Source organism: Vipera ursinii (genome assembly GCF_947247035.1).
Source record: "Vipera ursinii genome assembly, chromosome: 2".
Classification (NCBI taxonomy): domain Eukaryota; kingdom Metazoa; phylum Chordata; class Lepidosauria; order Squamata; family Viperidae; genus Vipera; species Vipera ursinii.
In genome coordinates, this window is record NC_139513.1 from 171,580,102 (window position 1) to 171,602,112 (window position 22,011).

At 40.0% G+C, this 22,011-nt stretch overlaps 1 protein-coding gene across 17 annotated transcripts in view; it reads right to left on the reverse strand.

The window, feature by feature from the left end:
• Positions 1-2,000: 2,000 nt before the first annotated feature.
• ATP2B3 (ATPase plasma membrane Ca2+ transporting 3) overlaps positions 2,001-22,011 on the reverse strand; it is a gene marked incomplete at both ends in the record, with an annotated part of 85,331 nt that continues 65,320 nt past the window's right edge. For 12 of the 17 annotated variants that reach the window (XM_083355770.1, XM_083355779.1, XM_083355771.1 and 9 more), the window contains one exon: positions 2,001-2,324. In XM_083355770.1, the coding sequence (XP_083211896.1) occupies positions 2,001-2,324 (324 nt within the window). Of the gene's footprint in view, positions 2,325-13,434; positions 14,010-22,011 lie in introns of those variants that run through there. The other 5 variants (XM_083355769.1, XM_083355772.1, XM_083355780.1 and 2 more) reach the window with 2 other exon arrangements.

A 22,011-nucleotide genomic window follows, 5' to 3' on the forward strand; every position in this document is an offset into this window, starting at 1 on the left:
CAAGTGGCCTTAGACAACTTGCTAATTTCCTCTCAGGCAGTACAGGATTATTGTAAAGTTAACATGGAATAATGATCCATATCAGGCTACTCAGAGCTCCTGGGAGGATATAAGTGAAGGGTTAATCTACTCAGAGGATGAGTATAACATATTCAGGAGCTATTTCTGTTCTCTTCAAAGTTGTCTTGAGCATTTGATACAGGAGATATAGAGGACTCATAATATGCACTCTTCCACACATTAGTATTGGCACTGGAAATTTTCCAAGGCAGCTTCCCTGAAATGGAGTTTATTTCAGTATTGCCTATGGATCACTACATCTGTTTTCCGTAATGTTCCTCCATACCCTCTGTGAATATTGACTGTTGTATTTTGTCTTATTGGCAGGGTTTCCTTTTTTCCCCCTCTCCAAGATGCAGTTTGAATTTGCTTGATTGAGAGAATTGCTAAGGCTGAGTTCAGTTCCCCATATATAAAGAATTGGACCCAAGGCAAGTTTTGTCATGAAAGTTTAGAATCTCTTTAGAATCTCAGAATTAGCACATACTGGCTGAAGGGAAATATCCTCCCAATCAGTGCAAAGAAGGCATTTCAAAGTCGTAGTAACTTAACTAGTCTCTGGAATAAGATACAATATAAACGTAATTTTTAAAGTGGTAAGGTCAAGCTGCAGTGTGGAGGTGAGTAGCCATAATAGGCCATGTAGTCTTATGCAATCACTGCATGTATATTTTTCTAGGTTTCCTCACAACCACGAGGGTAGAAATCTTTGTGATGGTTCATTGGTGTTTTGAAAATTAAATGATTTTCAGAAATATAATTTTCTGACAAATCTATCAAATAATGCATGCTCTAATTTAGTGATCTTATGCAACAGGAAAGATGTTCTGTTCTTTCTCAGGAAGTGTAAACTTTATCTTCTTTTTGCACCCTACATTCTCTGTACTGTTCAGTTATTGGGTATTTGGTTAAATCACTACCTATAGGAAGCATATGGATTGTGAGCACTGGTTGAGGAAGAGAAGTGCCCCCCCCAAAAAAGGGACTTCACTTTTAGTCACTTTTTGTGAAATTAGTTGAAAAGGCGCAAATTTGTGTCACTGCAATCACACCCTATTTTCAGTCACACTATATCTGCACTATCCAACCCCCCTCCCCCCAAAAAAATCATTTTGGTTACTCAGTCATTGTTCCACAGTCAATTCCCCTCCTAACAGAAAGGAATCTTTTTCTTTTTCCTGGCAAATCCTGATATAAAATACAAGCTCCAGCAAACAATGTATTTTTTTCTTATTTTAAAAAACAAAATTGCCCCAAACTGAAATTCCATTGGGGGAGGGGGAAGTAGAAAGGAGAGTTTGATAACAGGCATGCGTTATGGTTAGAAAATCCGTTAATACATCTGTTGGTTGGTGTGTGTGTGTGTGTGTGTGTGTGTGTGTATACCGTATATATATATATATATATATATATATATATATATATATATATATATATATATATATATATATATATGGATAATAGTTGTCTAGATTATTCCTCTTTTTTCCTTTTTTGTTTTGTTTTTGTTCCTTTGTCTGGTGCAAATATAGTTTCTTTTTTAAACATTGGGGGGAGAGGAGAAAAAAGAGGTCCCACAAGAAAAATCAAAGCAACCCCCCCAATTGTAGGATCATTGTGGGTTTGGTGAGTGTGGTTGCGTCCAAAAATACCCCAAAGAACAGATTAGAGAAATGGGTGGTTTTCCTGTACACTCTCTGGGACTCAGCCCAAACCTCTCGAGTGATTGAAGAAAACTGTTCTCCCCCTCCGTGGTTTGCTTTCCTTGCATTAAGTCAGCATGTCTCTGGTTGTCTGAGCCATCCAATGGCAGAAACCTTGTCCTTTTCCACTCCACTGAGTCAAGAGGTGAAGGGTCATCTCCTGTCGGCTTTCATCCTTCCTTAGCTAGCCTCTGTTGTGGACACAGTCAATTCAACTGGCTGCATGGTAGGGTTGTGTTAGAGGGAGGTTTCCATGCTGTGGAGTGGGCTAACTGGGCTGCATGAGGAGGTAGGTGTCTTGCTGACATCGGTGCTAAGGTAGATGCCACTGTCAATGGCATTGTTGTTCTTGTTGGGAGATGGTGGGGGGCTGGCCCTGAAGTGCTGTCTTAGGGGACCCTCGCTCTCCTCCACGTCTGTATCATCAATGAGAGGAATGTTGTGGATGTAGTCGTTGATCAAGAACTCAGGCGTTGTCATGAAATTATGGATGGAGGTCTTGGTATCTGGCTTCTCCAGCCCTTCATAGAGTGAACTACGGAACGCTTTCACTACGCGGATCTGCAGAGAAGGCCAAAAGGAAGAAAAAGAGAGTGAATGAAAGGTTGACTTAGAGCTGCCCGATGCCAGGCCACTTTTGTGGATCTTGCTAATTGTCATCCTTTGCCATCTCAGCTTGATCTAGGAGAAGGCTGAAGAGATGGGATAGGAACCATTAATCCTAAATATAATTTCCAGCCACTAGACATAAGGCAGTGCTGATCAAGTGCTATCAGTGTTTCTCCACTTTGTTGCAAATATCTTAGGAAAGCGATTTTCTGCTCTGAGGGCAGGCTGACACTACAAATATGCGTTAAATCTGCATCATTTTAATTGTGACTTTTCTGATATAATCCTGCAGGATTGTAGTTTAGTGATGGGACTAAAAATTTGTTAGAATTGCCTTCCCCATTTAAAGCATTGCAATTCCCTTGGGATAAGGAAAGACTATTAACCCAATATAAATATTGTGTCAACATGTGTGAAAAACGTTTTACTAAGGCTGCCAGCAACTGAAGAAATACTTGAAAGCTCTAAGGTTACCTACCTTCCAAAGATTATTATGAGCGAAGCTAAAACTACTAAGATAAGCTTATGAAACAGCTGCTGAGCCATGGGTGACAATTTAATACTGCCATGCCAGATTCTCAATACTGTGTTGTTACCCAGCCCTTCTGCCTCCTCTCCCTATTCTTGATGTTTGTCCAGCACCCCCTTTTTATTGTCCATAGTTTGTGTTGGGTTAATCAGTATTGGTCCTGTGACAAATTGCTTAACGTCTAGCTGAGGAGAGTGGAGCCTTTGTTGGTCACAAGGAATAAAATAAAAATGGGTGCAGAACTTAAATGAATGAGACATGAATGGTAAAAACAGGCATAGGAAATGAGAGGAATATGTGCGCAACTAAATATTATGCTTAGTGACAATCTAGGAATTGTAGAAAACTGTTTGTATATGTGTGGTATGTGCTGGCAGTGGTAGTAGACATGAATTCAATCTAAATAAAGCAATGGGAATGAAAAATGAAGGATTTAACCTCATTCAGGAAATTTATGTTCTGGCTGAAGGATTGGGAATGGTATTTCATACTTGCTTGTGGCTTATTGTAAGCTGGTCTTACTTCCTCCATGCTGGTTTCTTCACAGTGAGCTGAACCTTGCTTTAAAATGGATGCCAGCATTTTAAAACATAGAGAAAGATCTAACCAAATGGTCACTAAGAGTCAAGCCTGACTTTCTCTGGCTTCTTTCATCAAAAGAAATGTATTTGCTGCTTCTTTTAAGGAAATACTGGGAAAATTTCACCCTACCTCCATCCCAGTGAACCTGATTGCCAGCTTACATCTTAAGACATTGTGGCTGTAGTGCTTCATGAATAAATATCTCTGGGTGCTTTGCATATAGCATGGGTGTCATTATCTTATAATTTATGGTGGATTTTGGTGTGGAGAAGGAGGGACTTCTCTCATGCTTCTTGGATAAGACTAGCCCATTTGACGAATGCCCAGAAGATTGATGATGAAGAGGAGATACATAAATGTTGATTGGGTTGCATGCTTAATGGGGAGGAGAAAGATTGAGGCAATCCTAAGCAATTGCATGCATTTGACTATCTTCTTGCCACATCATGCTTGGGGACCAGGATCCAGCTCCTTTACCAAAATGATGAGTTGGGGAGAATCAACCTGCGAGAGTCTAAAAGAGAAAGGCAAAGCCCTCGAAAATTAGGAAAACAAAACAAATTACACACAAAACCAAATGAGGAACGAACGAAACTCCCAAACTAAAGCAATTTGGAAGCATGCAGTAATGGCAAAAATGTGGGGTCAGATTCCCAAAGGCAATTTATAAGATAAATAATGGAGCAAGAAGGAACATGATGATGGGAAGTTCCTTAATTATATCTCCTATTGTTGGAGAGAAATATGTGAATGAGTGTGTGTGTGTTTGTGTGTGTGTGTGTGTGTGTGTGTGTGTGTGAGAGAGAGAGAGAGAGAGAGAGAGAGAGAGAGAGAGAGAGAGAGAGAGAGAGAGAGAGAGAGAGGGAGATATGAGAAAAGACAAGGGAATAAATAGGTAGGTAAAATGAGGACCCAGATTGTTGGGGGCAATTAAGCTGACTTTGTAATAATGCCGCTTGGGGTGTGTGTGAAAGCCCTAATAAGCAGGCATATACATAGAATGAAGGCTACTGCTAAGCTTGTAAGCCGCCCTGAGTCTTCGGAGAAGGGCGGGATATAAATGGGATTAAAATAAAAAAAATAAAAATAAAATAAAAACATTTAATTCTAAAAGTATTCAACTGGTTGGCATCTCTATATGGATGTATGTGTGCAGGAGCGGGATGTTGCAGAGAGGGAAGGAGGCAGATTGTTATGCAATCCTGTAAACTGGAGAGACATTACCTTCAAGCTGGAATTCAACAGAGACTTTGGATCTCAAAGCTCACATTCCCTCAGCTTTAGCCAAAGGATCTTAGGAAATGGAAAGATATTCAGTTTACTTTGCACCATATTTGGAATGACTGTTTTGGCCTTTAGAGCCAGTTTAGTGTAGTGGTTAAGGCACCAGGCTAGAAACTAAGAGATGGTGAGTTCTAATCCTGCCTTAAGTATGCAGCCCAGCAGAGTGATTGTGGGCCAGTGGTGCTGAGATGAAAGTGATAGCGTTACAAGAATTCCAGCAATGCAATTCTTAACCAAGATACAACCAATATGTCTCCTAACAGATATTATGGGGGAGCCAGTCTGATGTAGCGGTTAATGTGTCAGGATAGAAAATGGAAGACTATGATTCTAGTCCTCTTTAGACACAAAAATGGCTGTGTGACCTTGGGCCAGCCACACATCCTCAGCCTAGGAATGAGGCAAGGGCAAACCACTTATGAAATCTTGCCAGGAAAATTTCAGGGACTTATCCAGGTAGCCACAAAGAGTCAACTGTGACTTAAAGGCACAAATAAATAAATAATTGGCTTTTAGTCGAGGCCTCAAATTAATCACAGAAAATTATTTTGATACCAAAATCATGTCAGGTTTGAATCCTAAGTGTCTTGCTAACTTCATAATTCCTTAATAGAGATTGCTGCTTCTGACAATATCTGCTAAACCATATTTGCTTTAATTCAGTTCAGTGCCTTGACCAGGTAGACTTTATATTCCACATTGTGAAGCTGGAAATAATCTGCTCTGTGATCTATTCCCAGTTTTCTGCACAGATATCATTAAAGTAAATTAGGACACTGATTAGTAAATTGTTCATTTCAAGAGGATTGGTATGAAGCGTCCACTGTTAACTTCTGGAAGGGAAGCCATTTTGATTTTCTGCCTAAACTCAAAATGGCTTCTTCCAATTTTATTTACCCTAAATATTATTGTTTGGTTTCCTTAATATTTCTTGTTTTCAAAACTGCTGACAGTTCCTTTAATCATACAACCTCTTTGAGGATGATGGAGAAGAGGTTATTTTAAGTACAAAAGGAAAAAATAGCTGGATATGACTTGACATCAAGTGTATTTGGATCTACAACTCAGAGGGCAAAAGGAGAGAGAAGCATCTGTCAGTTATTAATGATATGCTTCAGTTCTTCATTTTCAAAATGGGAAAGAGAAGTGCATGCTATTTATTTTCCAGAGGTATCTTGGTTTGCGAACCTGCATATATGCCACCTCAGCTAGGCCAGTCTCCATTTGGGAGTGGCTTTGGTATGATCTTGTTATATATTCCTTACCAAACTCAATAGATGGTTGATAGGCTACCCATTTGGGCTAAACATCTCAGTGTTTAGAAGTTAAGCTGAACTGAAGGAAACATGAAAGAATGCCCTTTTTCACCCTTAAAATGACTGGAAGCATGAAATAATTGTTATTCTGGGGAGGGAGGGAAGGAGAAGAAACCAACCAAAATCATCATTCCCCAGGTATCTGTTTATTTTTTGTTGTTGACATCATCAGGCTTGATCCCTAATCAAGCCATGGACCCCATGGGCAAGCTGACCTCTTGGAAAGAAGCACATGGTGCTGTGCAATGGAAGTGCATAATGGTTGACAGCTGCTGACACATACAGCAAAAAGCCCTGTGGGAGACTTCAAGGTGCGTGTGGCAAAAGCAGAGATGGGTGGAAGAGGTGGCTTTCATGCTGCAAGAAAGTCAGGGCAGGAAGTCCCAGGGAGACTTCAGAAAAGCGGAACGGCACAGACACACAGTGAAAACGCCTCCAGTTACAGCCGCAGGAGAGGAAGAGAAAAGAAAGACCCATGCATTGTTGCAACAGTACAGTAAACGTTCGAGTATTGAGGCCCATCCTTGCTGTTTGGGGGAGGAGACGAGGGAAGAGGGGATAATGAGTTCATGCTCGGCCATAGGGCTCTCTGTCCATGCCTCACAGGCTTCCCTCCTGTCCCTGCAGTGGCCAGAAGCAAGTGGTAGGACACAAGAGAAAAGATGAGCCAGCAAATTGAGGTGAAAAAGCACAAGGTGGTGATGGAGAAACCCTTTCAGGATATCTAATCTTCAGGTGCTCTCTACAATTGGCATTCAGTTCTTCAATATTACCCAGCACTGATGCTTTTAGAAAAACTGAGTGGAAGTGTTACCTTCTTCTCCTCATGTTTATATCTCTGCTATAGAGGTAAACTGGTTTAATAGGCATTCCTTCCCAGGAAAACTAGTTTGGAGCCACCAGCTTTGCTTAATGTTCCCAAAGGGACAAAGATGTATGGTGAAAGATCTATCTGTGTCTGCGTTGTTAACTAGCTGAAATTATAGATCTGGGTTTAAACAATTATGGGACTTTTGCATGAAGTTATGGCCCTTTTCTTAACCAGGGGAAAAAAATCTTGTTCCCATCTCTCATTAAAAGCCAAAGGTCAATCTGCCACATTTTAGCTGCTAGGATCTAACATGATTCAGAAGTAGAACTGTGGGCAAATTAAAGAACAGGACTGTTGCAAACAGAGGTTGATTAATTTTGAATTCCTGAACCCAAAGTGCGTGAGCTCATATCTGAAATAACAATTTTTGCAAGTAATTTTTGCCTCACTCCAATTGCATGAGTTCATATTTCTCCTTTAGCTCAGATTCAAAAATAGCTGCCATTCCTCAGGAATAAATCAAAACCTGTGTGTGTCCAGTTCTTCCTTAAAATCCCTAAATTATAGGCAAAGATCCCTAAATGATACAGCTTGTCACTATTTTGAAGTGATAACTAGACTGTAACAACTGGATCTAGCAAATCTCTGGAATGGAGATAAGCTGAACACACATTTTTAGGAGTTGTTACAAGGCACTTCACCACTGAGCCAAATTTTATAGGAGGCATACCGGACATAGATTTCAGAAAACAGATATTTCTTCTTTACTATTACAGTGCTACAATATTTACATGTTTCAACTCTTGAAAAATGAAAAGAAGGTAAAGCTATTTAAATATGGGAATCTGGCATGTTATTGCTTAAATTCTCATTACGGTTTTATTACCACACTCATAAACTTATCAGTGGATAATAATTATCAGTAGTTAAAATGATTGAAGATTAAGTGAGCAATCTTTCAGTGACAGGAGCTATACAGGTAGTCCTCGATTTACATCCACAATTGAGCCTAACATTTTTGTTGTTATGTGTAACATTTGTTAAGTGAGTTTTGGCTCATTTTATGATCTTTCTTGCCACAGTTGTTAAGTGAATAAATGTAGTTGATGAGTTAGTAACCCAATTGATAAGTGAATCTGGCATCCCCACTGATTTTACTTGTCAGAAAGTCACAAAAGGTGATCACATGACCTTGGGACATAGCAACAGTCATAAATATGAACCTGTTGCCAAGCATCTGAATTTGAGGATACTGCAAAAATCGTAAATAAGAAAAATGCTCATGAGTCATATTTTTCAGTGTTGTAACTTTGAATAGTCACTAAATCAACTGTTGTAAGTTGAGGACTACCTGTACTTCAAAAACACCAAGGGGGTGAGAATAGAATTTCCAAGTGGTTTATATAGTTGTAGCTTTTGGTTTTGTGTTTTTCTTTTTTCGAGAGGTGCTCCTTTGGGGCACATATTAAGGTGAAATAAAAACTCAAACCCCATATTCACTATACCACTAGAAACCACTAAGCAGTTTCATCCCAATTTCTTAACAGTTTGGCTGCACAATTTCTTAAACTTCTGGAACTGCAAAAAAAAGGGGGGGGGCAAGGGAGATAAATTAGATCACTTTCTTTGGTATGTGTCTCCAAATGAGGCCCTGTTGTGGAAAATGTGGCCTTGTGTAGAGAGAAGATTTCACAAATTATAAATTAGGGGTTCTGTTCCTGATGGAATTTGGGAAAACTCTGCCTAGGCTAGATCCTTTTGGTGCATATAGTGCTCAAAACCCCATGAATAAGCAAAAAGCAGCAGTGATGGGATGACTTAGGAGAAGAGAAAATAAATAAAGGAATTGTGGGTGGGAGGGAGTGTTTTGTTTTGTTTTTATTAAACATTAAAGGAAATTTCCAACTGGTATAGAGGTGGTTCCATCCATGACATCTTGGAAGCTGAAAAGCAAAAAGGAAGGGGAACTTCATAAGGGGAGGGGACCCAGTACAGGGACTAAGACAGGAGATTCATTTCAGGCTCCAGAGGGAAAAGATATTTTAAAATTCTGGTTACTATTAGGACAGCAGCTGTTGTGTCAGGTCAAAATAGTACCTTAATTTGACAAAACTATAAGCCAAGGCTGTAGGTCTTATGGCTGCCTTTTTTATTTTTTTGAATAGGTTTATATCTGCAGTTTACATATTGCAGTTGCAGTCTTCCAACTGACCACTGCTAGAGAAATAGTTAGCTTCCCCCTAACCTTTCTATGTAATTCCTTCGATTTATAATAACTTGATACTGCTTATTGATTAAATGAAAATGAACTCTGAACAACAAACAAATGATAATTCCTGGGGTTTTTAAATATATTTTTTGAAGAGATGGGGGATTTATGCTTAAATCATTCTTTGATCTTGCCAGTAAAGTGAATGCAATGGGAGAGCTAAGTTATTTCACCTATGTACACTTAAAGTGTGTATAACTCAGTTAACAAATGAAATTTCTCTAATGAAAGATATATTTATTCATTTGGATAATTTATGTAGCTGCCCCTCTCACAATAGTGACTTTGTTCACTGTGTTGGTGTGACTCCTATCACAGTCCACAGTCTATATAGGATTTAAAAGAGGGATTTACTCTGCAATGAATAGACTCATGCTGCCACTGCCTTTCAAATTCATGGCTTCTGAAGGTTTCCAATTAAAATAAATCAGGCTTATGTGTTAAAATCTATAAAGGCTATGAAATAAACAAAGTCTAAAATATTAAACGTCTGCTAGAACCTAGCCCTACCCAAACCTGTAGGGTTATCAAGATTAAGGCTATTTGCAAATAAGTTCTGATTTGAGAAGTCTTGCCTGCTTCTTTCAGCAAGGAAAAACAGGCTTCATCTGTACTCTCAAAGAAGACTCTCTTTAAAGAGAGCCTTAAACAAAATTTCAGCAGAAACTGCGGAAAAAAAGAAGAGGGAGAGGGAGGAAGGGAAGTAGCTGGAAGTCAGACCAGATTCTGCTTAAGTGATAAGAGTTCATTTTTCCTTCAGTTTTTTTTAAAAAATGGACTGAAATATTCTCAGATCCACTGAATGAACTTGTTTCTTTCTAGCAGGGCATGAGCAGCATACAGTATATGTTAAATGTGGTTCTGTTTTTATTTGGGTGGGAAAAGCTGGGCTTCCTAAGCACCAACATAGATAGATGAGATGATAGATAGATAAAACAGATATAGATACAATAGATGATAGATAGATAGATAGAGCTATAGATGATATAGATAAGATATAGATACACTAGATAGATAGAGCTGTAGATCAGGGGTGTTGTTGTTAGCTGCGAAGTCGTGTCCGACCCATCGCGACCCTATGGACAACGTTCCTCCAGGCCTTCCTGTCCTCTACCATCTTCTGGAGTCCATTTAAGCTCATGCCTACTGCTTCAGTGACTCCATCCAGCCACCTCATTCTCTGTCGTCCCCTTCTTCTATTGCCCTCGATCTTTCCCAGCATTAGGCTCTTCTCCAGTGAGTCCTTCCTTCTCATTAGGTGGCCAAAGTATTTGAGTTTTAGCTTCAGGATCTGGCCTTCTAAAGAGCAGTCAGGATTGATCTCCTCTAGGACTGACCGGTTTGATCGCCTTGCAGTCCAAGGGACTCGCAGGAGTCTTCTCCAGCACCACAGTTCAAAGGCCTCAATTCTTTGGCGCTCAGCCTTTCTTATGGTCCAACTTTCACTGCCATACATTGCAACTGGGAAGACCATAGCCTTGACTATACGCACTTTTGTTGACAGGGTGATGTCTCTGCTTTTTAGTGTGCTGTCTAGATTTGCCATGGCTTTTCTCCCCAGGAGCAAGCGTCTTTTAATTTCTTGGCTACAGTCCCCATCTGCAGTGATCTTGGAGCCCAGGAAAATAAAATAAGATCAGGGGTGTCAAACTCAATTTCATTGAGGGCCGCATCAGCATTGCGGTTGCCCTCAGGGGGCCAGGTGGGTGTGGCCAGGGTGGGCGTGGCCTACTGGGTGGGCGTGGCTAGAGTGCGTATGGCCTACTGGGTGGGCATGGCCAGCTCTACATCATTGGCATCAAGGGTGCCTATGGGGGCCTGGGCAGGAGTGGGACAGATCTGGAGGTCTCTGGCAGAAGGAGGGTCTCTGGGCCAGGGCCAAGGCAGTGGGGGCCGTTCCCTCACTGCTTCCAGGATGGCTTCACGGGCCGCATGAAACCACTTCGCGGGCCGAATCCGGCCCCCGGGCCTTGTGTTTGACATGTAGATGATACATAAGCTATAGATATAGATAGATAGATAGATAGAGCTATAGATGATAGATAAGATATAGATTAGATAGATAGATAGATAGATAGATAGATAGATAGATAGATAGATAATAAACAGAAAAAAACCCAGAAAGAGAAGCAGAGATCCAGCTCCTATGCTGTCAGATTATAGAGGGGGAATTTATATGTGAGGCTGATATGCTTTGGCTGAGAGATAAAGTCAGATCTTAGGTGCCAAAATAGTGTTACTAGATAGGCCTGCTGGAAAGCTCTTTTTTTGCTGAAACTGCAATGAAATAAAGCATTACACAGGGTCTTTGGCCTCAGAGGGCTTTCTTGGGAGAACGTATTAATAAGAGTGCATTTGGACAGCGGAAGCTGCTAATTGGGCTTTCTGTTTCACGGACCAGAAATGTTTCAATCTATTCTGTGAGCCTGAAAAGATAAGATTCCCCTGTGGAATATTTGGGGAGGAGAAACCCATTTGCCATCCATAACATGGATTCCTAAAAAAAGAAATACAATCATCAGAAACAAAAAGAAAAAGGAACAAAAACAGACAACGGCATTTCCAAGATGCAGAAGGTGGGGAAAGATTCCCAAGGACATTACAGTGATGGATATCAATTGCCCAAAGAGCGACAGCAGCTCGCTGGAAGGGAGGAAAAAAGTTTAATATAAAGGCAGCCTTTAGAGAGACAGTGAGAGAGAGAGAGAGAGAGAGAGAGAGAGAGAGAGAGAGAGAGAGAGAGAGAGAGAGAGCGCTGCTAAAAGTGCAGCAAAGATGACAAGGCCATACTCGAAGGTTTACATTGTAGGTTATGCCCCCATTGAAAAGCAAGATCAGTGCATGTCATACCAAAAGGCACCATGAATCTACCACACCACACCACAATGCCGGCATGACCACCAGCATGGCTTTGACCGGTTAAAAGAAAAACCAAAATAAAAGAAATAATTGAAATATTCTAAACAAACCAACTTGCCAAGAATACCTGGGACCGGCAGCTGGAGAACAGGTGGCTTACCTTTGTGGATCTTTCATTGTTGTGCCAAAAAAAATGAGAAATAACTCTTTTCAAGTAGGCAAGGAAGAATTGGTACAGTTCCTGATGAACGATGGGATGGGTGAGGGAACAGGAAAGGGGGATAAAAGGAGCAGGGGAACCATTTCTTTTCACCGACATACAGGGGAACTGATCCATGACATCACAGAGGTGCCTTCAAGAAAGACATTCTTGTCTTTCACTGAAGAGGTCCACTTTCCTGACTACCCATCCCCAGAATTCTTCCCTGCACTTATATCAATATTTTAGCCTTTTCCACAGGCACTTTTTAAAACTCTCGGATGTCCCACCCAAGGCAGCATCTCCATCTACAGAGCAGGCATTCTTTTTCTCAGAAGATGATTGTCCTTTGTTCAGAAACTTCCTACAATTAGCCCCTTTTGTTAGATGACTAGTATCTCCTTTGCAATTTCTTCCACCCTATCTGCTATGTAGATTACGAATCTGAACCAGTTTTTTGAACCCATTTCACTGTCAAGCATCCATCAGGGACCTTAGAACGTATTTTCACTTTAAGGTTGAATTAATGCTATTTGAATTGTCATGGCTTCAGACCAGAATTCTTTTAGAGATCTGCACTTTCTACTACTAACCTTCATTACTTTAGTTCATCTGCTCCATCGGAATGAGGGAGATTGCTGTTTCAGTTGTCTCTAGCGAAGATGTGCCCAGAAGCAGAGATTTATTACAGCTCTCCTATTTTCATTCCCCTACTCTCCAGAAAGAAAACATTTGGAGCAAAATTATATAACTCCAGAGATTCTTTGGAGGCATGCCTATCTCTAAACCTGTTTTCATGGCAATTTAATGTGAAGCGTGGATGGCAAACTATATTTGAACTCTTGGAGCTGTCTTCATGAGAATCTGTTTTGGAGCAATTTTGGTTTATTCTAAAGGGTGTTGCGGTTGCCTCCAAATTTAATCCAGACCAGAACTGCCTTGACTTTACTATTAGATCATTTCATCAGATCATTTCAGATTGAGGCAGGATTGGAATATAAAAATCTACTCCAAATGTTTTGTGCCCTGATCTGGAAGTTGCCCTTTTGCTCTCTCTGTGCCTCCCTCCCCATCTCTTACATGCAACAGCAAGTGACACACACCAAACAACACAATAAACACCAATCACTGTCAAAGTGCGTGGCTAGATTAAAAAATGAAATAAAAATGAGGCTGGATCCCCAGCTGGAATTGTTTCCCCTTGCTCCCGCTGATCTGAGCACTCGGTCCCTCCCCTGGCCCAGCCCCACCTCACCAGCTGGGGATCTGACTCCTCCAATCCATTAAAAACCAGCAGCCACGGAGAGAGAAAGTGAACGAGACGAGCAAATCAAGGAGAGAAGGGGGTGTGCAGGTGGTTAAAGAAGGAGAGGCAAAGCGCAGAAATTGTATGGCTTTATACAAGTTGGAAATCCGGCCTGGCTGAGACCGGACAGAGTAAAAACTGAAATAAATAATATTGCAACGGTGGCTGCAGCAACGCGGGACTGAGGGATGGGGGTGGGTGGATAGAGAGAAGGGAAGGGATATTGTAGGAGGGGCAGAAATAGAATGGGGTGGGGGGGTTTTTTTTGGTCTTGTTTTGCTTTTTTTTTTTTTTAAATCACAAGCAGTAAGAGGAAATCAAGACTCACTCCCGGCACCGGCGCTGGCATTGGCGGCGGAGAGAATTACGTGAGTGGGGGTAGAAATATTGGTTACATCGTGCAGTTGACTGAGGACGGAAGAGCGGCGTCGGACAGCCCCCTGAAAGGAGCCGCTTCTCTTGAAGGTGCTAACTACCTCCATCTGCAGGAGAGAAAATGAGATAGAAAATTTGGGTGGCAGCGGACAGTGGCTGCAATGGAACAGCCCGTGCCAGCCAAAATTGGCCATGCTGGGTATTTGGCCTCCTGCCAAAGACTGTTGATGCATTATGTGCCAGAGACCAGCTGGTGGGAGTTGGCACCACCCTGATGTTCTTTGATGGAGAAAGCAAGTTGCACCAGCAGAAGATCGAGGAAACTGGTCACCCGAAGGCTCCATTTCTGGATCATTTACACAAAGTACAAACCCACCATACGTTACCCCAGAATTGTTCAGGGGAAAACCAATCACTCGATAAAAAGTGGCCAACCCTCCTATTAAGCACAGCATACAAGGCACACCTCAACTGTCAGACTCACTGCCGGCAAGATGTGCTGAAGGACTTTTAAGATGAATAATAAAAACAATGATTCCACCTCTGAGTATCACCGGACAGCTTCAGGCAAGGAGAAAAGGTTATAAAACATTTCCAAAAATCTCAAATTGCTGTGTTTGAATTACTTTATAATTTTGGTCTTCAGAAACCCTTCCCTCCCTTTTCACTGGTATCTTTTTTTTTAGTATGACTAAGGAATTACGTATTGAAGAGCAAACAATACAGAGTAGGTAAAGGTAAATTCAAATAAAATCAGTCTGGATTCCTTATAAAAGGGATGGCCAAGGATAGGAAGAAGCTTGAGCATCAACTTGGTTGTATCTCAGAGGATCTCAGTTTATCCTATATTAGTGTTATTCCTTCCTGTTTTCAAATTCAAAAGAAAAACGAAAAGCTATCAAGACAGATCTGTGCCCAGGGTTCCAGTCATAAGTCTGCATGAGTTCAATAAGCATTAAGAAAGATTCAACATCCAGAAATCCTTGAATTTTACAATTTCTCCATTCACAGTGATAGACCCTTGGATGGTATTGTGTTTAATTGTCTGACTCTTTCCAAGCATGGATTACTACAGTATATAAAAGGCTACACTTACAATGTGCACAACACTCTAACTTTTCCTACTTGTGAAAATACACACTTGCTGAGTCCAGTACATATTTTCACTTAAATATGATTGAAGCTTCTTCTGAGGCCATGAACTCCATCCTACATGTTCTTCCAGGTACAGCAATAGATTGAACTGGCAGTTGAATTTTAATTTGTGCCTGAAAATAAAACAAGGTCTTCCATAACTTGTCCTAAATAGCTTAGGACAAGCTGAGTAGCACTCCCAGCTCTCTCTTCCCTGCTCACTATCTCTTCACTTCTGCCCTCAAAGCACCAATTTACTCTGCCTAATGATAGGACCAGCCCTATAACTAAACACTGAGATCTACTTCCCATGTATAGGAAAATAAAATCTAATCCTTCTCTTTTGTGATGTTTCCACAGTGTTTTCAAATAAACGTTTAATTTCAAAATTACCTGAAATAAACCTGAATAAGCATGTTAACTCAGAAGGCCTACTAAATACACTACTTGGTAAATAGCACGAACCTTCTGGGATCCAAAAATCATTGCAGTGCAAGCTTTGTATAGTGTACAGTTATACAGTCACTTAGAAAATAAATAAGAGAAAAGATGAGGAAATAATAGGCCATGGTGTTGATACAGTAGAAAAAATATTCGATCTTGGTTCAAAATTAGGTTATGCAAGTATGGATGCAAGCTTGGAGGAAAAGCAAAGTATTGTAAAATTATCAATATGAATAATAGTTAACCTGATATAACTGAAATCTTTTGCAGCTGAGCCCATCTTTATTACAGAATTGCAGAACTGGGAAAAGCTTAATTTGCTCCTCTCAGTTTAAGAAACTACTTCTTAATCCCAGAAATAATTCTAATGGGAATCCTGTATATACATGTGGATAAGCCCATCCACAGTTAAACTGATCCTCAAATTTTTAACCAAACTATTTTGAAAAAATGTGCCACTAGGGATAAGTCTATTGTGAAAATTAAACATACATAAATTTTGAGGGTCAGCTTATTCACAGATAGGCTTGTATATATATCGGTGAATATATACAAGATATACAGGTACTTTTTAAAAGTTGAAGGGAAAGCCTACTCTATATACTTGCAGATAAGTCCATCTGCAGATAAACTGAACCCAATTTGGGGGGTGTATTTTGGCACCATAAATTCCTTATCTGCGAGTATCATGTTTTCCCGAAAATAAGACCCAACTGGAAAATAAGATCTAGCATGAAATTTAAAGATGCTCATAATATAAGCACCACCCAAAAAATAAGCCCCAATTAAGATCGTCAGTCAGACGGACACATTTAGTACTGTATTTCCCTGAAAATAAGACCTAACTGGAAAATAAGCCCTAATGTGTCTTTTGGAGCAAAAATTAATATAATACCCAGTCTTATTTTGGGGGAAACACGGTATATATGCTATGTGGCCCACTAAGCAAAAATGTTTGGTTTGGGCTTAGTATGAAACTAAGCAACCTGGTTAGTAAGCCATGTCTTATGACTTAGTATGATAAGTGAACCAGACATCCCCACAAGCAGGAAGCCTGCCCTGTCTTTCCCTAAACCAGGAAGACCATTCTGTCTGGAAATTCTGGAAAGTCCCAACTTATCTGAAGTGTGACAGAGAGGGATGGCCACATTACATCAGACAGTGCACAAGAGAAACCTGCAAAGATTTCAATAAAAGCTTAAAAGAAATCAAACCAGCATGTGTTTTTGAAACCCATGATGCATTTTGTGTAGTTTAAAAAAGAAACCCCCACGTTTAAATCTAGCTATTATATCTAATTCATGCAGATGCGTTGGTTGGAATGTATACATGAAGTGTGTAATTGAACTTTTGGGCTTCACCATACAGTACAGTGAAACATTGCATAGTATTATTGGTGATAATTTATGTATATAAATACTGAGACAAACATTCCTTCTTATGCTGTAATATCAATTGTGAAAAATGAATGGACCAATCCTTTTGGTGATGTTTCTCTCTTATTTATGTCTGTATGTCAGATTCTTGTTCTTGGGTGATGAAAAGGACCTACTGCATCACACTAGTTTGGCTCACTCATTGTTCTAAGCCAAAATCAAGAAACCTGAGGATGGCGTAGTGTGATGTATAGTCCCAGCCATTGTATAAGCATAAGCTGATTGTAACTGGGAATAACTGAGGAGGATATTAAATGGGTGGGCTTCTCTGTTAGCATTATTATCGAGACAAAGGAAAGTATGAGATCTTGGCATGCTAAGAAAGGGTAAATAAACCTGAAATAGATTGGTTGGAAAGATATATGTTCCTGTATATGTTTGTATCCGTGTGAAAAGGAAATGTGAAGGGGAAGAAGGAATTTAGAATCCACCTTTGTCACCTTGAAGCATGTCCATTGTCAGACTCTACCTTAAATTCTAAGCATGAATTTACACCCGTTTATTATATGTCTTCCCTCACTCCCTGCAAAAAAAAAGAAAGAAAGAAAAAAGGAAGGAAGAAAGAAAGAAAAAGAAGAAGCAAATTTATGCATTCAGGATATTGATATATTCAGTGGGATCAGCACATAAAACTACCCCTGGAACTTTTATATTGGAAGGGTGTGTGTTATGTGTATACATGTATCCTCCCCACCCCCACCCAAAAAAAATTAGAGTAGAAGATCAGCATGTCAGAGGGAATGGCTTAGGAAAAACTGTTTCTTAATGTGCAAGGAAATTTTGGTGATGTTTCACATGAAAAAAACTTCCAGTGTGAATATGTAAATATTACTTGCAATGGGACATTATGTAGTTCATAGAAAAGCTTCTTCATGTGAATTCTATTGAATTTATAAACAGGATGTATTATATCAAGGAACCCCAACTTATTGTTTTTAACAATGATCAGGTATGTCACAGAGGAAGAAATAGCTGGGAAGGGGCAAAGTCTTTTCTTAGGGAACCATGCTTGGGGAGGAATTATTATTACCATTTCTATTGTTGTTGTTGTTGTTATTTACACATTATTGTTAATCCAAGATCATAGAAGTTCTCAAAAAAGAAAAGCTTATACGATATATTCTGTTACAAACATAATTGTCCTTGAGGAGTATTGCAGTCTCCTCATTCCATATAATTCACGACTACCAATAGTATTTGGACAGTATCACAAAATCGGCATGGCCCAAAGGGAACCTAGTCGAGTGGAATGAATGTTGCCTCTGTAAGATATGGCCTGCATCTATCCATGGTACAAACATACATTGACAGTTTCTTTTTATTCCACTGTGTCCCCGTGTAGCTCATCTTGTTCCCAGCCCATGTGTGAAGTAGGATTAAGGTATATTTATTCTGACACAGATAGCCTCAAGGTGTCTAAAATTCATTAAGCTTTCCCACCCCTTACCTTGGAAGAAAGTGAGGTAATGGCAGAGACTGGGAATAGAGATAAGATAGGAATTAACAAAGGGCTCAGCAAATATCATGCCAGTATTGTTGTCTGCTGACTGGTACTGTAGATGGCTGAATAGCACATCAGAAATGGGGAAAGACCCATGAACTTACCAGGATGGCTTTTGCCAAATCACTCTTTGAGCTTCATTGCCCCAATTTTGCAATAGGAAAAATGTCACTTATATTGGCATATCCCAAAACCTCTTTATGAGGTCACAAGATGGTTAAATTCAGGGCTTTTTTGTCATAGAATGCTCAGAATGGAGTTCTGGCACCTTTTTTGGATGGAACCTTGTAGGGTAGGCAAGGTGGGTTGTATGACATGTGTGAGTTCCGGCACCTTTTTCTTTTACAAAAAAAGCACTGGTTAAATTAGACATATAGATCCAGATAAATCAGTCAGCTTGGGTCGAATCGAGATATAACATAGGTACTAACCAGTTTTGAATTCTTGATCTCCTGCTGGTGCAAATGATATGAGCAGGCAGAAGCAGGAACATTTCCAATTTGATACCAGTAGGTTTGGTGCAAGGCATTTTGAACTACAGAAACCTCTCTGCTCCCCTCTGCTTTGGTTAATCAGCCTTCTTGTTTTGACTCATATGTTTCAGATGGGTGTGGCACTATTGCTACAACTTACATCTCAAGGGGATGAAGTTGATTAAGTAGGCTGAGATGAGGGGTCTGCACTGAAGTTCTTAGAATTAAAGGAACTGGGGGTTAAGCTTGCCTGAAATTTCTACACTCCATCCTGGAAGCCCTGGTTCTTACCCCGAGGGGGAAGATTGGGAGGGGAGCCGGATTCCTGGGTTCTGTCATGAAAGATGGGGCACATGGGCATCAGCGTTGGGATTCAAATATGTGAACAACTGGTTCTCTGTGTGGCTGTCCGGTTTGCTTCCGGAAGTCCATTCTGGTTTTGGGCAACAAAAAATTAGCTACCGGTTCTGCCAAAGTGCTGTGAACTGGCTGAATCACACCACTGATGGGCACCCTTCATCAGTGTAAGTTGATTAAGAGCTGTTGTTGGGGAAGGGTTGGAAGACATGATGCTTGAGTAGCAGTCATTTCATTTTAATCATTCAGCAGCAATTTTTATACATCACATGCTATTGATCATTTCTCATCATGCTCCTGGCCAGGGAACTTCCTTGATCCAAGAGCATCAACTCTTAAGGCAGGAACATTTTTTTACATGCTAAAAGAAAAAAAAGAGTTGCAACAAGGCACATGTCCCACCCCCTCTTTGAGGCAATGGGAGGCAATGGGAAGGGATGGGTGGGGAAAGGCTGCAACCAGAAAGCATGTAATTAGAACATAGAAGCCAGACATGGGTGTCTTTGGAATCATGCCGCTCACATGGACCACTGGTGACCACTCGAACCTGTGTACAAATACTATAAATAGCCTACCTTCAGATGAATTCTGTGTCCCACCCATCCTCCAGGGACCTTATCTTGTTGTAGGATTATAATTGCATTGAGTTTCCCCACAAATTTATGAGTGCAACCTTTATGTACCTGATAATCCTTGGTTTAATTTTTGTTTAAAAGGAACATATAATGCAGATCTTTATAAGCCCAGGTAAATCAAATTAATTACTAATTAATTAGAATTATTTTGGGGTGCTTCCAATCTGCAGGATTCTAAACTTATTCAGTTATTATTTTTCTGCTATAAATTATATACTTAGTGGCAATTGATTTTTTACCTTCAGGCAGTACAATACTTGTATGTGGAGACATTTCAATTTTTTTCCAATCTACTAGAAGATGTAATTTAACTGTGTGAATAATGGCCAATTTAAGTCATGTATTTATAAATTATTTTTAGCATGCTGACTGACACAATGTTTCAAGTTTATTGAATTGTATTTTTTTTTAAAAAAAGAAAAGCTGAAATGGATTTTAGTCCAAATGTAAAGGCTAAAAATAAAATACTGCCAAAACAGCTATCTGAGAAGATAATAGTGAATAAAGCAGCATTAACTTCTGCACCCCAAGCATCACTGCACTCATCAAAGGCACACCTCTTTAAAAACAAGTGGGGAATTTGAGAGATTGTGCTGTTGTTCCACTCCTTACAAAAAGAATAAAATAACATTTCATGAATTTTCAAAAGAACATAAAAGAGGCATGAGAAAAATATACGACAGCAGGAATTTGATATAGATATTTGATAACTGCCCCATCTTCATCCCAGCTAGTAAAGTTCGACTCTATGAATTCCAAAATAAATATCAGTGGGGAAGCACCCTGAACAGAAGGATTTCCAATGGGGAGGAAGTGCTATCCTTTACATTTTACAGACCTACTTCTTTCCTTTAGTTGCTAGATTTTCCCCTCCTTTTTTCTTTCTGTCAAAATGCCATTTCCTCTTAAATGGAGTGTGCTTTCGCTGCGTCAGACAAGTTACAAGTGCCCGATGGAGCATGCATCTAATCCCAGACTTCTTGTGGAAAAGTTGAGACATTTTGGAGTTTGTCTTACTGAAAGAGCAAAGCCCATGCTTACATTTTAATCCATTATATTGTATTCCATGAAGCTCATCACCACAAAAGGAAATACTGTGTATGCACGGAGATTTCTCCTGCTTCTCATTTGATACTCAGGGATTCTCTCAGGGATTCAACCAAAAGTTGATTGAGTGGCCAACTTTTTTTTTACCCAGAAGACAGTCAGGATATAACTATAATATTTTACCTTCCCCAATATTCTTTCATTTTCAACTGATAAACATAGATTTGTCTTTCATAATGCAAATATTTCTTTCTTAAAATCCATTTCAGCCAAAGAAAGAAGGACTTTGAAGGAGCCTAAACTCACTTCACTTTGTCTCACTACACTTGTGCAAGGAATATGCCCAATTCTGTCCTAGGTACTTATAGTGATACAAGCTGCAAACTGGGCTTCTTTCCAACAGTGGGTCTCCTTGTGAACTAACACACCAGCCTGCTGTTTGTGACATCCTGAACTTGCACATGAGCAAGGAGTGAAGTAATAGAATAAAGATTCAGCAGGCTTTTATGCATGATCCCTCAGCTCCAGTATCATCCTGGACATTTGGATCAAGCTCCCCCAAAAACAGATACAACATGCCATAACCAGCATTATATCTGGGGTGCTTTGGACAGTACATGTTACATAGCTCTTACCATTATCACCATATTTCTCCATGGAAATGGACAAGCCACATAGTGGGGCTTAATAACTGAGAGGTCAGAGCTAAGTCAGTTTGTTGCCATACTCATACTGGTTGTCCTTGGACAAGGCATCTTTTTCAGATTCTTTTCTCCATTTATCTTATGAGAAACTAGCAGGAGCTAGTTTCTCTACTGTAGAAATTACTACCACTAACTTTGCTGCAATTTTCCTTATTGGCACTGGTACGACAATGGCTGTGGCATTACTGTAACAATTGCTGTTACTGTCTGAGTTACGGATTTCCTTTTTTCTTTTTCTCGGACAATTTTTAAGTAGCTCAACAACAACGAAGAAATAAACAAACAAACAAAATCACCATCCCATTTCTGCTTCTATACGCTGCCCCTGTTCATGCATCCAAGCACGGCATTCTTTAGTTTATTCTCTTGAAACAAGGC